We start from the raw sequence: 16,898 nt of genomic DNA, 5'->3' as shown, positions 1-16,898 counted from the left end.
CATGGTTTGACCATAAACATTTCATTCAGGAAAAGAGAGCTTGAGAATGCCCTTTTTCAGCAACATTAAAAAAAAAACCTAGAGAATAAAAAAAAAAATTTGCTTTTGAAACATACATCATCTTATTACAGAGTCAGCTTGGCAATTCTGTGGCTCTCACAGTCAATTAAGTACTAGCACTGTCATTTTCCAAAGGAGATAACATATACATAGCTCTCTCTCCTGCAACCATATAAGTTGGGCTCTTAGCTCATGAACTATACAGCATCACATCTTTTCAGCAGAAGAGACCTCACAGGAATTCAGTGATGGAGTAGAAATTAGTACTCTTTCTTCATTGGCTGCATTGAACTCCATGCCCCAAATCCCCTGCTTTGGGATGGGGCTAAGAACAAGAGTTGATATATTCCAAATGAGATGTGAAATAAAGACCTGGACCACTTATGCTAATCATAAAGTCCCATGATACTTTTCTCAAGACTGTGGAGAGAAAGGTGTTAATTCTAGTTTTCTGGCTAAATTCCAGTTCAGGTAATTACATTCTGCTTTCCTAAATTCTCCCTGCTGTTTCAATTAGATATGGCATTGTTCATTTTCTGTCTTTAACCTCACCCCCCAAAAAAATTCCTTTTAAAGTTCAATTATACATACTCCTAGTTTTGTTAATATATGATGTCTAATATGTTCCATTTAAAAAAATATATTCATTTTCAGACTCAGAGTTAGAAGGTAGAGTTTATTTTGTCTAACCTCTACCTGAACAAGAATCTCCTTCTACCTCACACTCTACAAATAGGATAAGGGAACAATTTCTCATATTCTTTTCTATAAGCTGGCAGAGAAGAAAAAGGATATAATGAAGTTTCGAACCCCTGGTAAGTGATATCACCAAGCACTAAACTGCTAACATCCTTATCACAGGATCTTATTTTATATGTGAGTAACCTCTTACTCGATTTTAAATAAAAGTATATTCACATTGATTTCTGAAAAGCAATGTGGAATAGCAGTGGAAAGGATATGTGACTACAAAGGGTGGAAAATTTTGCTTACAGGACTGAGTTTGCCATTTATATAATGTGGGCAAAATGATTGAATTTCTGTATTACAAACAAATCTTTTTTCATATGAAAATAAAAGAATAATCATTTCTCTACTTACTACAAAAGAATCAAATGAAATAATTAAAGCACACTGAAAAGTATATTAACACTTTAACAACAGTGAAATAAACAGCATTTTCTTTTATAATTAATATGTTATAATAATGTAGCATTAAAAAAATAACAAACTAGTATTATTCTACAATCATTCATATTAGTATATGGTACACTCTGCCAATACAACATGCTTTTGGGGAAGTATGAATCTGACAAAAGATTCTCCTAGTCTAGGTAGGGATGATCCTTACTCACGCTCATTCCCACAATGACAAGTCACATGATCCAGAAGATCTGGGACCTTTAATTCCAGATGGGAAAGGTCCCGAGTCCAAATCCCAGCTGTGTGCAAATCATTTAACTTCTCCAAATCTCAGTTTATTTATTTGTAAAAGGGAAGACAGGAATGAAACTAAATGACTTTTAAGGTCCCTTCCAGGTCTAAATCCCAATAAGTATAGGGCATTCACAGGACCCAAAATACAGGGAATTTGGTAGAGAAGTTAATGTTATTTCTCCCTGAAGTCACTGCATATGGAACAAGATTTCCTCACAAGTACTCACCAGCCCCTACAATGAAGGTATTCTTCTGTTACTAAATTAGTCCTGAGGACCTTTGAGCCTGTTTGGCTTTCTGTCAAAGAATCACCGACTATCAAAGCTAAAAGGAACCATAGCAAGTAGTTTTTTAGTTTAATCCATTCTTAATATTAATACCTACTAAAAATACCTGAATACTAAGATGACCTAAAGGTCATTACAAACCTTCAAGAATGGAGAATTCATCACTGCCAGAGTCAGGTATTATATACTTTGGGAACTTTAACCATTAGGACATTATCTTGGTACCAAATTTGAATGTGACTCTTTATATCTTCTATCTATTATTCCTGATTCTTTCTTTCGGAAACAAACCCTTAATCTTGTCCAAAAAAAAAGAGCCAACCTCAGAGTCAGGAAAATGTGTAGTATTGACATATATTGGCTGGGTGAGCCTGGGTAAGTCAATTAATCTTTTAGTGACCCCTCTACATTGTGGAGAAAGTACTGGTTTGCATCAGTAGAGAAAGTTTGCTCTACAGGAAGCCTTGACAAAATCACTATATTGGCCAAGGAGGGGGAAAAAAATCTCATTAGATATAATCTGTCAAGATAGTTTTGGATCCTAACTCTATCATCTTAAGTGCTAACTATTCCTCTTAGTTTCTTATCATCTGCAAATATGATAAGCATGCTACCTGTGTCTTTATCAAAGTTAGTGATAAAACTGTAAAACAGAACATCACCAAACACAGATACTCTATGGAAACCTGCCAAGTTTATATTATACTATTACCTACTACTCTTCAAATCTAATTATCCTTTAAGAGATGGGTCTGATGATCCATTTGTGTGCAAGTGCAGTCACATGGAGGATGATGATTCCCAGTCCTGAATCTCACTATATCACTGACACACACACACATTTATACCATTCTCTAAGGCTCACTGAAACCCATTGCCTTATCTGATTCACATGAAGGATGTTTGATAAAGACCTTTGCATTGTATAGCTGTCGAAACTTTTGTAAAGTATCTCAGAAGATTGTCAACTGGACTGATGATAATCAACACTCATCATTCTCCAGACTAAATTATGAGACATAAAGAATACAATTTCAATGTAAGATTTTCATCTTGTCAAATTTTCTCCCAGTTTTCATTTCAGAAATTGATGCACAGCTAGAACTTATGAATTCCTAGTAAAATTTCCAGAAAGGCTCTCTTACTCTTTATTACCTACCAAATAAACAAGCTTCTAGTCCATAGAAAGAGGTAGTAATTTAAGTTTATGAAAAGAAATAAAGGATTTTAAGGAGTTTTGCTTTTTTTAAAAAAAATTCCCCATAGTAACAAAAGCCCCTTGAATACCTATCATTAAGGAAATATCTGCTCTTCAGCAAATGATTTTTTCTAAAAGTTTAGATCACTTAGGTGAGGAGAGAGTATTGCTTACAAATGCAGAGTTTTCTCAAGCACTATAGATTTCTGAAAAAAAATTTCATATTCTCCTTTGATAAATTGGTAGATCCCTTCATGAGAAGGTAGAATCCTATTATTGTGGCTAATAGCAGACTGATTGATTTCCAGGATTATAAATACTGCTAGATATAATTTTGCAGTGAACTTCTGTGTTGGAGACAATAAAGCAAAGCCTACCACCTGATGACATCCACCTCACTATTAGCTATCATGATTTCTTCAAAGGGGACATTCAGCCTCAGTTGTTTCAACCCTAAATCTGTATTTTGACATATTCTGAAAAATACTCATACACGAAAACAATGATGGGTTTTCAAGTAAATTGAAAGTAACTTACTACATGGATGTCCTAACACCTTCACTTCGTCAATAGCTAGGTAGCCATAATGTCCGGAAGTTATCACTTCAAAAATTACCTGAAAAATAAAGAGACATTTTCATTAACAGGTCTGTAAATTTAACAATCTGTTTACATCACTGAAAAGAGCATTAGACACAAAATCATAGTACATAGGTTCAAGTGTTGAGACTTCTTAATAACTGTCATTCCCTGCAAGTTACTTCAATTAGAGAAACAGTTTTGTAGACTGGATAAAGAAAGTCTTAGGTTTGAATCTTGCCCCTAATTTAGGAGAGATTAAACCAGGTTATATAATTTGAAAATCATCTTCATAGTGATAATATTTGTAACAAAGGGAGCAGATAAGATCAATAAAAAAGATTGCTAAAGAATAGATATCTCAGGGGCAGCCCTGAGGGAATACACATTCTAAAGGGAAAATAAACTAGTTGATCATCTTAAAATGGAAATGATAAGAGAGATTAGTTGGGTAGGAAAAGTGTAAAATCAAAGACCAGATTAAACTAGGAAGACAAATAAGTACATGTTAAGGAAGCAGAGAATGTGAGTGCATATGATTCTTTCTAGGAGTTTGCCAATAAAAGGAAGGAGACTTACTAACTGTGTAGTCCTGGGCAAATTATTTATGTTCTCTGACTCTTATATTATCATTTTTATAAAATATTTCATTTCCCCCTCAAAATAAACATTAAGACTTTTTTTAAAAAAAGTTTTGAGTTCCAAATCCTATCCCTCTCTTCTCCCCACCAGATACAGTTAAGCAATACAATATAGATTATATGTTTCTCACATTTTTTCTTCAACTGTAAAATGAAAATAATATAGGACTTTTCCCAAAGGATTTTTGTGAGTATAAAATAAGATAAAGCACACAAAGTATTTGAAAATCATAAAGTGATATATATGTCAGTTACTACTAACTGGTAAAAGCAGACCTACCTCTGAGTTATGCTTGTGAGCAGCAAAAGAGATAATATGAGTAAAGTGCATTTTTATTTATAAAAATGTCTTTTTATTTATAAAGTGTTACTCAAATGGGCAGTTAGGTGGTACAGTGGACTGAGCCCTAAACTTAGAATCAGGAAATATCTATACCAAGAAAACTCCAAATGGTACAGAGTTAGATACAACGGAAATGACTGAATAACTGATTTCTATTATTCTTATTATAAGATAGGATATCGACCTATTATTCTCCAGTAATGACAGAAGGAGTTTTCTGTTATTTCTTCATCCTATAGTCTCCCAGGTTTCCATCTCCCTCCATTTCTTTTCACGCCATCACAGCCATTCATAGGAACATTCCTCTCTTATTATCCACAACTGTGCTAGAGCCATGATTCTAAAATCTGAAAATTCCCTTCTTAATGATAATATACTATCACTCTTATCTTTCACTCTCATTTACTTCTAAATTTATTGTTTATGGAAAAGTCAGACTCAGAGCTCAATATTCCCCCTTAAAAATCTTGATCCTAACTGATACAACTACATATTTTCTTCTACCTTTGATTCCTTTGCCCCATTTTGTTCCCATTATTTATGATTTGTCCATGCTTAGTAGTACACAATTCACCTCACTTTAACTTCCCCACACACATGTGTACTTACAATCTGCTTTTTCTAATCACATTCCCAAATCACTAAACAAAGCAAGAGGAAGTCACGCCACTATGTCCAGAGGGTCCATTAAAAATTGCAGTCTTGATGCTTCATAGAAATCCTGTTATTTTTCCTCCATTGATTATCCTTCTACTCTCAGCAGTTGTTCCAACTTTTCTTTTCCTTATTTAAGTGCCCCAGGTCACCCTTACCCTTTTTGTCTCCACTGATGTCCTTGATTTTGCCTTATTGAGAAAATCAAGGCCATCTGTTTGGAGGTCCCCATATGTGCAGATATTGCTCAATCTTTATCTAATATCTTCACTCATCCTCTCTTCTTTTACTCTATTCTCTAAGGATGATGTAGTTCTTTTACTTGTTAAGGCTAACTTGAACACATCCAGAAACATATCCTATGGAACCTCTGAGAGCAGATATGGTCACCTGAGGAAAAAACACTGAGAAAGTAGAAAAGGTGATGCAAAAGAGAATGCTGGGGAATAGTCATTCTAAAGGAGGGAGGAATTAAGTGTTTCCCTTCTCTAATTCATTTTCAGTCCTTTTTTATTTATTGATTCTTTTCTCAGTTCCCAAAACAAACCCTTTAAAAATGAAAGAAAAAATTTCATTTGACTTTACCATTCCCTCAAGTTATCATCCCAAATCTCTCCTCCCTTTCATTTTCCTCCCCTTTCATAACTCCTAGAAAGAATTATTAGCATTCTCTGCCTCTATTTTTAAAAATACAATATTAACTTTCTTAACTTGTCAACTCCTCTTAACCTAGCCCCTAGCTTTGATATGTCCTACCTACTTAACCTCTCTACAATTTCCAGTCTCCTTTAGAATGAATGTTCTCCAGAGCCCTCCCCTGAATCATCTTTTCTTTTTCCCTCATTATTTTTCCCATAGTGCCCTTATTTGTTCGTGTGCATTCAAATAGTATCCCCATGAAAAATGATTTTCAAATTATCTAACTGCTTTAATCTTTCAGAGACTTTTAATGCCCAACCAAGTGTCTGCTGATTAATTGATTGAAAAAGCTTTCAATCTAGTTGGAAAGATAAGAAAAACATGAAAACTTTACCATTACTACAATATTTTCATAACTGTACAATAAAGCAACAGATGAAAGGTAATAAGGAAAAGTACACGTGAGGAATGATTTCATTAATTTTTTTCTGTTGTTGTTTGGTTGTATTTGGCATTTTTTTTTTTTTTGCCATTTTTTTCTTTAGCTCATTTTACAATAAGAAACTGTAACCAAAAGGCTTTATTGCCTGTATCACAAAAAGGCCACATTTGAACTCAGGAAGGGAAGTTTGACTTCAGGCTCAACACTTATCTTTATTTTTTTATTTTATTTCATTTATTTATTTGTTTGTTTGTTTATTTATTTATTTATTTTGGTGTGTGAAGAAATTGGGATTAAGTGACTTATCTAGAGTCACAAAGCTAAGTGTTAAATCTCTTAGGTCCTCCTGACTTTAGGGCTGGTGTTCTATCCACAACACCATCTAGCTGCCCCTCCTTTTTTTTTCTTTTCTCTTTTTTCCACACAACACTTTATCTACTGTTCTACTTAATTGCCACATAAGTGGTATATTTTGATAATCAAAGAGTTCTATAATTAAAATATACTTTAGATAAGGCTCAAGCAATGCACAAAAGTGTATGGCCTTTTACCAGCAAAATCACATCTATCTTTTGATAAAGAAAGCAGGAGATATAAAACAGATCTGAATTTCTGAGAGGAATAAAACGGATCATACTTTTATAGGAAGCCTGGGAAAGAACAAATAAATTTTTCCCTTAATTCCTCTGGAGACAGAAAGGATCTTGGAGCACCAGCAAATTGCTACCTTCTGCCCAATAAGCTCTATCACTTCTACTCTAGTTTGGACCATGAAGGCTAAAAAATGTGTGGACCCCAGAAATATAATCAAACATATGCCTACTTATTTCTGCAGTTATGATTGTGACTTCTTCATCTTCTCCCTCATGCATTACAACACATAGAAAAGCCGATTGCTGAGCTATAAGTAAGTCATATCATTAACAGACTACCCTTGCAGTTATGGTAAGAACTTCTAGACTTAAATCTCTTTAAACTTGGCAAGTGCTAGCTTTGAATAATTTCAGACTGGGGGTACATAAGAGGGAGAAATATCTCTATGTATTTTTGCATTTATTTATATATGTGGGTATGGATATATATATATATATATATATACACACATGCACATACACATACGTGTATGTGCATATGTGTCTGGGTTAACATAGTTCCAAATATATATACTCAAAAATGATCAATCAAAATAAAATTGTTTTCTGTGTACTAGGAGATTGGCATATTCCCTAGATCCCCAAGTTAGGGTACCTACTCTGGAAATGCCAGAGGATCTACTTCTAGGAGAGAGGAACACTGGTACATGTGTGGACATTTGGTGTTGGACAGTTAGACTGTAAGCACCTTGAGGACAAAGACTGTCTTTTACTTTTATATCCTTAACATTTAGCAAGATGCCAGGTACATCAAATGTTTGATTAATTGATTGACTGGTGCTATAGCTTTTCTTGTCCCTCCCCTCTCCCAAAATCATGGAAAGAGCTATTCTACATCTCCAAAATTGCCTGACTTGAGCACTGTCAAGGTTCTTCCTGAATTTGCAAAAGATGATGATAAAACTCCTCACCCCCCTCTTTTGGCTACAAAGACCTCTACTTTAGGCCATAAAAACCCTCCAAAAATGGACGTGAGGTTTAGACATTTTCCTTTTTCTTTTTCCCATTCTAATATAAGGAACAGAATCTAACCTGGGACTTCAAACTATGGGTATCTAGCTGTCCAGAAATCCAGGTTGGATGGGACACTAATCCAAAAGTCTTTGAACTTGAACTTGAAGGAACTAATGCAATGTAAGAACTGAACTAAACAAAGAACCTAATTTCCTTGGTGTGGGAATGAGAAAGAAAAAAAGTAAGTCCCTAAAGAGTTAGGTGGGTGGAGGATTGCTTGTAAGTTTTTGACATATATTTTAAGTAAATATAGTTTTATAAATGCTAATTTGATTTTAAGTAGTTAAATGGAACCTGAATACTAGGCACAAAGCCCTGAAATGAGGGGTTGGGGGAGGGTAATCACTGGTGGTGGCTTAAATCTGATGAATGAAAAAACAAACAAACAAACAAAAAAAACCTCCCCAATTCCCTCCTGGAATGGGAATAGAATGTAACAAGTCATTCTGAGAGAACAGGGTCAAAGCAAAACACATCACATATATATCACAAGTAATGAGAGCATTTAACTTTATTACTTCCAAACATTCAAAGGAAGTTTTTTTTTTTTTTTAAACACTTGCCATTTCTGATCTTAGTTTTTAGCATCACTATCTCCTCTCTAATTATCATGGGCATACTCATATGTCTCTAATATGTAAATTGTTATAAAAGCTTTTTGAGGATTGGGACTTGCTTTTTGAAGTTACGGGACAATATTTGGTACATAGTATGTGTTTAATAAATACTTAATGAACTGGATTGGATTTCACATTGGAAATGGAGAAATCATAAATTCTGCCATCCTTAGCTATTATGTATACTTCACTATCAAGTGTCTTTTTATGACAATGCACTATAAACCACTCTGTACCAGACCTTTGTACAAATGCTACAAAATTAAAAATTGTAAAAAGAAGAAACATTCTGGCATGACAGCATTCACACAGAAAATGAATAATGTACTGTCAGTTAACTAAAAGTGTTAATGTCTTTTACAGTTACTAGTAGCTTTCACCCACATTAAATGTTCTCTTGGGTTTTCCAGATAATACTGTCCAAAATAATTTAGTTATTTTTTTAATAATACCTTGCAGCTTTGCTAATTAGTCATTGTTTGCAATTTCCTATAACTGGCTTTTGGAACTTTTTTCTTTTTCTTTTTTCTTTGTCTTTTCCTTTCTTTTTCTTTCTTTTTTTTTGAGGGGGCTACTTTTGGTCAAGGCTAAAAGGTATGTAAATTCAAAGATAAAAATGGTATCTTGTACCTTTTCACAGGGTAAATGTAAAAGTGCTACAGTTTTAATTTATACACAGAAGAACCTTCTCTGAAAAAGCAAGATCCTGGGGACAAAAAATGTCATCAGAAACAATGGGTATTATAGGAAACAATACACCAAGACCCACACTGTTCTTTACAAATAAGAAAATGAATGAAAGATTGATTGAGAATGACTGCATATTTATCTGCAGCAGAGAAATGATACCACAAATATTGATTTTAGGACACAGCATCCAGACAACATCTTGTCTAATCACATTTCAGCCAGGAGATAAGTTGTCTATTTTAGTTCCAAATTTAAGGGTATATACAGTCTATTTTAGTTTCAAATTTAAAGGTATATACACTAGTGTCTTTTCCTTTTCCCTTCCTTTCCCAAAATGAATGTTTAGGGTATACAGACTTGAGGATAAAAATAAATGAGAACTGCCCACAGTCTCTTGGGTGGACTTGGTAACAAACAGAGATTGTTAACATAATTTTGTTTAATTTTGAATAATATTTGTTCGATCTTTTGAACAAAATTAAGAAGAAAAAAGAGCACTTTCTCGGATACTACACACAAAAAAACTATTCCTTTTTGAAGAAGATTCCCTAAGATTTGAGGTCATTATATCTTAAGGCAGAATTTGTGAGGAAAGTTTGGTTAAGATGGAGAACAAAGTCTTCCTGCCTGGGAAAGTCAAAAATTCAAAGTGAGTAGGCAATGTTGCCAACATTAGCATGTGACTAAGGCTAAACACGGTATGTGAGGTCAGAGGACCTGACTTCCAATTCCAACTGTTCATTTGACTTCTCTGTCCTTCAATTTTTGGCCCCATAGATGGCACAGTGGACAGAGTGCTGAGCCTGGAGTTAAGAAGGCTCCATTCAAATCTGACCTCACATACTAGCTGTATGACCTTGGACCAGTCACTTAGCTCTATTTATCTCAACTTTCTCATCTGTAAAGGGAGCTGGAGAAGGAAATGGAAGAAAGCCTCCAGGGCCTTTGCCAAGACAAAACAGAACTGCAAAGAGTCAGACACCAATAAACAAGAGTGCTTCAGTTTCCTTATCTGGTTTAACCATCAGGGACTTTATTAACCATTGATCTTTACTCACCCTGTCAATTATAGACTCTCCTCTGTCTTGAGGGAGTAATAGGAAACAAATCACCAAGCTTTCCATTGTTTTAAGAATAAGTAATCTCTTTCCTACAACTTCGTTTTTCTCTGAGTGGCTACTCTCTTCTTGCTGGTCTAAGAGGTATAGCTAATTGTCCATTCGCCCAATCCAAATTAAGTCTTTAACCCTTACCTATAAGAAATATCTACATCCTCCCTTTACCTATAATATTTCATTGAACCCAGAAGTACAGTCTTGGCATAAAGAAATGGCAGAGAGATATGTATGTATTCCATACAGAGCATTTTACACTTTCCATGGAATTATACTACACCTGAAGCCTTTAGCTTAAAAAGGCCAAGGTCTGCCATTTGATCCAGGGCCATCTCCAGTCCTCTTAATCTATATTTTGCCACTGGACCCAGATGTCTCTGGAAGGGAAAGTGAAATAGATGACCTTGGATAGTCTCCCCTTACTCAAATCCAATTTACTGGCATGTCATGGCTTCACCTCCCTGATATCACGGCACTCTTCAAAAATGAGGGGAAACGACAACAAAAACAGTACAAGTAGTACACAGATCACATAGATAGAGGCTGCCTTCAACAACTGCATTCGATTTCCGTTGTTTTTAGTTTATTCTTCATAACCTCATTTGGGGTTTTCTTGGCAAGAAACTGGAGCTTCTCTAGCTTATTTAATAGCTACAGAAACTGAGGCAAATGTTAAGTGATTTTTCAAGGGTCACGCAGCTACTAAGGACCTGAGGTCAGATTTGAACTTGGGTATTTCTTTTTTTTTTTTTTTACCTCAATAGTATTTGATTTTTTCCAAATACATTTAAAATAGTTTTCAACATTTACTTTTGTAAGATCTTGTGTTCCAAATTTTTCTCCTTCCTTCCCTTACCGCGCCCCCTACCCAAGATAGGAGGCAATCTGGCCTAAGTGACATACATGCACTCTTTTATAGATTTCCATATTTGTTATGTTATTCAAGAAAAAAAATCAAAGTACAAGAAAAAGCCATGAGAAGAAAAAAGCAAACAAAGAGACAGACAATAAAAGAGGTGAAAATACTAAGTTCAAATACACATTCAGTCTGCATGGTTTTCTCTCTGGATGCAGATCCATTTTCCATTTCAAGTCTATTGAAATTGTCTTGAATCATTGCATTGCTGAGAAGAGCCAAGTCCATCACTGCTGATCATCACACAATCTTGTTGTTACTGACTACAATCTTATCCTGGTTCTCTTTACTTTACTCAGCATCACTTCATGTAAGTCTTTACAATCTTTTCTGAAATCAGCCTGCTCATCATTTCTTATAGAACAATAATATTCCATTATATTCATATACCATAACTTATGCAGCCATTCCCCAATTGATGGACATCCACTCAATTTCCAATTCCTTCCTATTATAGAAAGAGCTGCTACAAATATTCTTACCCATGTGGATCCCTTTCCCTCTCTTATTATCTGTTTAGGAAACAGACCCAGTAGTGGCACTACTGGACCAAAGGGTATGCACAATTTTTCTAGCCCTTTGGACATGGACTTGGGTATTTCTGAATCCTAGGCCCAGGACTCTTATCTATTTTACTACCTAGCTGAACACCAGGCAATAACAAAAAGCTCTGTTCTCTAACATAGCATTTACCTTTTTGGCTATGTATAAAAGTCTAAAAGCCAACTTCAACAATTGAAGTCAAATCAAAAAGTTTTCTAGAATATATAATTACTATCAACAACTTTTTGAGATTGGACAAGTCAGTTAACCTCATACAATTGCAGTTTCATATTTGTAAAGTAAGGTTGAACTATATGATCTCTAAGGACCTTTTCAACAATAACATCCTCTGATCCTATGAAAGTTATAATTCAAGAACAATAACTTATGACAGCCAGAAAAGGTACCATGTAATATATTTGTCATTCTACCAGGAGATGAACCACATACAGAAAACAGCTACAAAGGGCACAAAGAACACTACTCTTCTACCTCTTTCACATTTTTGTTCCTTTAATCTATTTTAGATACACACACATACACATGCATACACACACATACACACACATACACATGTATATACAGACACATATTTTAGCTGATAAAGCTAAAACGTTTTTCATTTTAGCTGATAAAAAGCATTATCTAATAAGAAATGGCATAACTCATAAAACACAAGACAAATGGGAATGTAGTCAATTACTAAAATAAAATAATTAACAACTAAATTCTGACACAAAACCTTTAACCAACTAGGAAACAGAATGATGAGGAAAAAGACAGTCTGACCCTTTAAATAATCTGTCTACCATCTGGGTGATTAGTTGTTATCCCTCACTCTCAAAGAAGATCAAAATGATATCAATTTGTTAAGAGTGAAGTTATAGTATGTCCAACTGGCTGATCAGACCAATATAAGCTCGAAATGTAGTCTCTATGAACATTTGGGTTGGGTTCTCTAACTTTGCACTTCTTGCATTTCTTCTGGGCTAATTTAATTCTGCTTTGCACAGCACCTTCTCTGATGAGGGCACACCACACTGGACAATACTGTGCCAGTGTCTCCCATGTCATACAATCAATTCCAAAGTTAAGAAAGACCTTGAGAATGGTCTTGTTTTCACTTTTTCTGACCACCCTGTAAACATTTTCCATGAAGTGAGTTCCTCATCTGGTACTTCTGTACTAGAGAAAGTAATCAAAATTCTGAGGTGGTAGGCAGACATCAAAGAGATGAGCTTCCTAACACTTTTCTAAAGCAAACATAAATAGTAATAATGATAACTTCCATTTATATAGCTCTTTAAGATGGACAAAACTCTTTTCTTACAATCACTTTGTAAAGTAGCTTGAATCAATATTATTTCATTTTTACATATAGAAAAACTGAGGCAAAGAGAAATTAACTGACTTCTCCAAGATGACAAATCTTTTATAGTCTGAGTCAGGACTCTCTGAACCAGTCTTCTTTCTTCCAGTACAGAGTTCTTTCTACCACATTCTAATAAGCTAATTTGCTTAAAGCTCTTTCCTTCTAATTCAAAATAAACTGTGATTAACTGAAAAAGTGAAAATAACTCAGTCATCATTAGTATATTACAGACCTTTTTAAAAAAAATTGGTTAATTAAAAGAAGAAATCTAAGACTGGACTACCATCTATTTTTTCTCTCATATAATTTCTGCCATGATTCAGTACTCCCCACTATCCTTTTCACACTCATGACTTGGCTTGTCAGAAGAACATTAACATTTTGATTCTCTCAAAGCTCTGCATTTTATTACATCTGACAACATCTGCAAGTAATATATGGGACTGATTAGTCAAAATAACAGCTAGTGAGGCAAAATGCAGAGATAACAGGATGAGGGAAGGAAAGGAATTGGTAGACAGAATTAGCTGTCAAGTCAGGAAACAACTGGTTAAAATACTAGTTTCCTTTTTGCTTATGAAAAGCAACCCTAGAAGCAAGTCTGGTAGATGTTTTACATCAGGCTATCCCTCAGACACCTGACAAACAGGAAATAGAGAAGCAGTTTAACATTGCAGCATCCCTTATCCTCCTTGCTTCAATGAAGAGCAAAATTAGCTTTTCATTCTTTCCATTTTCCCATGCTATGTGTGAGCAAAGAAAGGGGATTTGCTTACCAACACAATTGGCTGTGCTGAAAAAATTCTAGTGAGACCCACTTGTCTATGCCTTAGAACAAAAAGAAACAAGGCTATCTAGTCACCCTAAATCCCAGTTTCCCGAACTGTGGTCCTCAACCACCTATGGGGTTTCATGATTGAATATGGGGGTCATGAAATTATAATTTATTATCAGTAAATGATTCATTTGTACACCTATTTTATATATCTATATATAAATATATAGATCTATTTTATATAACCATATATCTAGATAATGTAAACATTTCCTGGGCAAAAAGGGGTTGTGAGTGGAAAAAGTTTAATAATCCCTGTCCTAAACAATCTTACTAATTACATTTTATATGGCATTGTTTCCTATCACATTTCAAAGTTTACACACAAAAAAGAAAAAAAAAAGCTATCCCATCTGTCTATAAACATCTTCACTAAAAGCATTTTCCCCTATTGAGAAAAATAAAAAAAGTTATCTTTGGCCTTAAATAGCCAAAAATAATGAATGATTTGAGTAGTCATGAAGAATTCTGGGTCAAAATGTGGGTCATATATGCATATGCAATATATGTGGGGCATATATCTGCACACATATATTGTATCTAGGATATATTGTGACATATTAAGGGGAGGGGGTGGAGGGAGGGAAGGGAAAGGAAAACAGGGAAGGGAACAGAAGTTAAGTGCAAGGGATAATGTTGTAAAAAATTACCCAGACATATGTTCTGTCAATAAAAAGTTATATTTTAAAAACTACCAACAAATAAAAAAAAATCTGGGGGTTTATCTCAGAATTAAAGAAAGTCAAAGAAGTTAGGAGGCAGAGATTGAGGAGAAAGAATGTCCCAGCCATGAAGAAAAGAAAATGTCTAGAGATGAGATGGAAAATGCCTCAAACTTGCTTGTAGAACTGGCAGGAGGTGAATGTTACTGTACTCAAAAGTACCAGTCCAGGACTAAGGTATGAGAAGGCTGAAGAGGTAGGAGGAGGCTAAATTAGGAAAAGCTTTGAATGCCAAAAATATTTTGTATTTGAATCTGAAAGTTACAGGGAGCCACTGGATTTTCTTGAGTAGGGAGGTTACATGATTCAACCTGTACTTTAGGAAAATCATTTTTGGAGGCTGAATGGAAGATAGATTAGAGTGGAGAGAAATGTGAGGCAAGCAAAGATAATAAAAGGTTATTGCAGGTAATTAAGGCATGAGATGATACAGGTATATACCAGCGTATTATAAATGCTAAGGAAAGAGGAGGGTATATTAGAGATGTTGCAAAGCTGAAATTGACAGCCATGGAAACAGATTGCACATGGCATGTGAGAGAGAGTGAAAAAGTCCAGGATGCTCCTTAGGTTGTGATCCAAAGCCTTATTTTTATACAGGATTAATACATGATCACACTTGATCATAAAAGTTTTTTTAAAAAAATTAAAAATTTAATTTAATTAAAAAACCTGTGAGATAGATACTATTATTCCTCCCCCCCTTTTTTTACAAGTGAAAAAACTGAGACTGAGAGAAATTGTCACTTGCTGAGTGTTTAAGATTTCTTCAAGGCATAGGTTTAATCTCTATAAGAGAAAACGAAAGGACCCCAGAATATACAAAAGTCAAAAATCCTTATTCTGGTTGGCCACAAGAATCACAGATGATTTAAAATAAAAGAAAGAGGTGGCATTCGCAAGGAAAAAGGAAAATTTTCTCATAGATTAGAAGAGGAAAAAATGGGGAAACTTTAAAATCAAAATACATAGTAACTTCTCAAAAAGATGTTTAAAATTGATTTGAAAAATATTTACACACATTCTCTTTTATTGTAATCTACTATTTGTACAAGTATCAGACCTGGGTCAATTTTAATGTGACCACAGTTATTCGAAGTCCAGTGCTCATCAATTCTTAGACATGGCTCCTATCAGTTTTCATTCTGAGACATAATTAGATTTCAGAGGCAGCTATTGTGAATAATGTCCCTGGTTACTTTGGAGTAATACTCTCCTACCACACCTCCAACTTCTGAGTATACGGACAACGTAACAGAAAAGTACCACCTCTGAGCGCAATTCAAACATGAATTTTGTCATGCTAAATTATGACCTAATTTTAAAATATTGAATAATTGAGTTGAAAGCAAATACTATATAAAAAGACAGTGAGTGAAAACTAGAGGTCATATTTCAAAAGATGGGTTAGATCATGCTATCTGCATTCCCTGAAGTCCTCATTTACTAGAAAAGATATCAGACTAGTAAAGGGTAAATCTTGGCTTAGTCTTATGAGCAAATTCCTTTGTGTTCTTACTGCAAAAGAATTCTGAACACAGTTCACGTGGAATCCAAGCCTAATCTTTACCCAGAATCCTTCAACTCATCCAAGAGAATCCATTTTAATTAGGAGGCTATAATGGCTAAATGAAGACCATTTTTGCTATCACATTTGACTCCTTTATTTGGCTCTTCTTTTTTGAAAAAAAGAAGGGATTAAAATAATGTTAACATTATCCCCTTTCTTTTTTGTAGAGCTGTGAATTTGTACAACTATTCTGCACAGCAAATTGGAATTATGCAAATAAAGGCACTAAAATGTCCATACTTTGTAACCCAGACTATTCTAACTTATACTGCTAAGCATGTACTATAAAGAGGCCAACAGTGCACCAGAAAAGGTTCTAAATATATCAAAATATTTATAACACCATTTTTGTAGTAGCAAGAGCTGGAAACAAAGTGGATGCTCATTAGTTAGAGAATGGCTAAACACACTGTGGAACATAAATGTAATAGAATACTACTATGCAGTAAGAAGCATGGAATTTAATCAAAATAGAGAAGCTTGGAAATATTTCCATGAACTGATACAAAGTCAAAGTTTGAGAAAACAATGTATTCACTATAAATAAAAATAATAATAACCATAAAACAAT

General features: G+C 34.5%; 1 protein-coding gene across 8 annotated transcripts in view; it reads right to left on the bottom strand.

The window, feature by feature from the left end:
• Positions 1-16,898, bottom strand: part of PTPRM (protein tyrosine phosphatase receptor type M) — a 936,902-nt gene that overhangs the window by 561,054 nt on the left and 358,950 nt on the right. For all 8 annotated transcript variants that reach the window (XM_031953603.1, XM_031953648.1, XM_031953697.1 and 5 more), the window contains exon 4: positions 3,520-3,598. In XM_031953603.1, the coding sequence (XP_031809463.1) occupies positions 3,520-3,598 (79 nt within the window). The remainder of the gene's footprint in view (positions 1-3,519; positions 3,599-16,898) is intronic.

Source organism: Sarcophilus harrisii, chromosome 1 (genome assembly GCF_902635505.1).
Source record: "Sarcophilus harrisii chromosome 1, mSarHar1.11, whole genome shotgun sequence".
Taxonomy (NCBI): Eukaryota; Metazoa; Chordata; class Mammalia; order Dasyuromorphia; family Dasyuridae; genus Sarcophilus; species Sarcophilus harrisii.
Note: the sequence above shows the minus strand (reverse complement) of the source record. Positions and strands in the feature narration are given on the sequence as shown.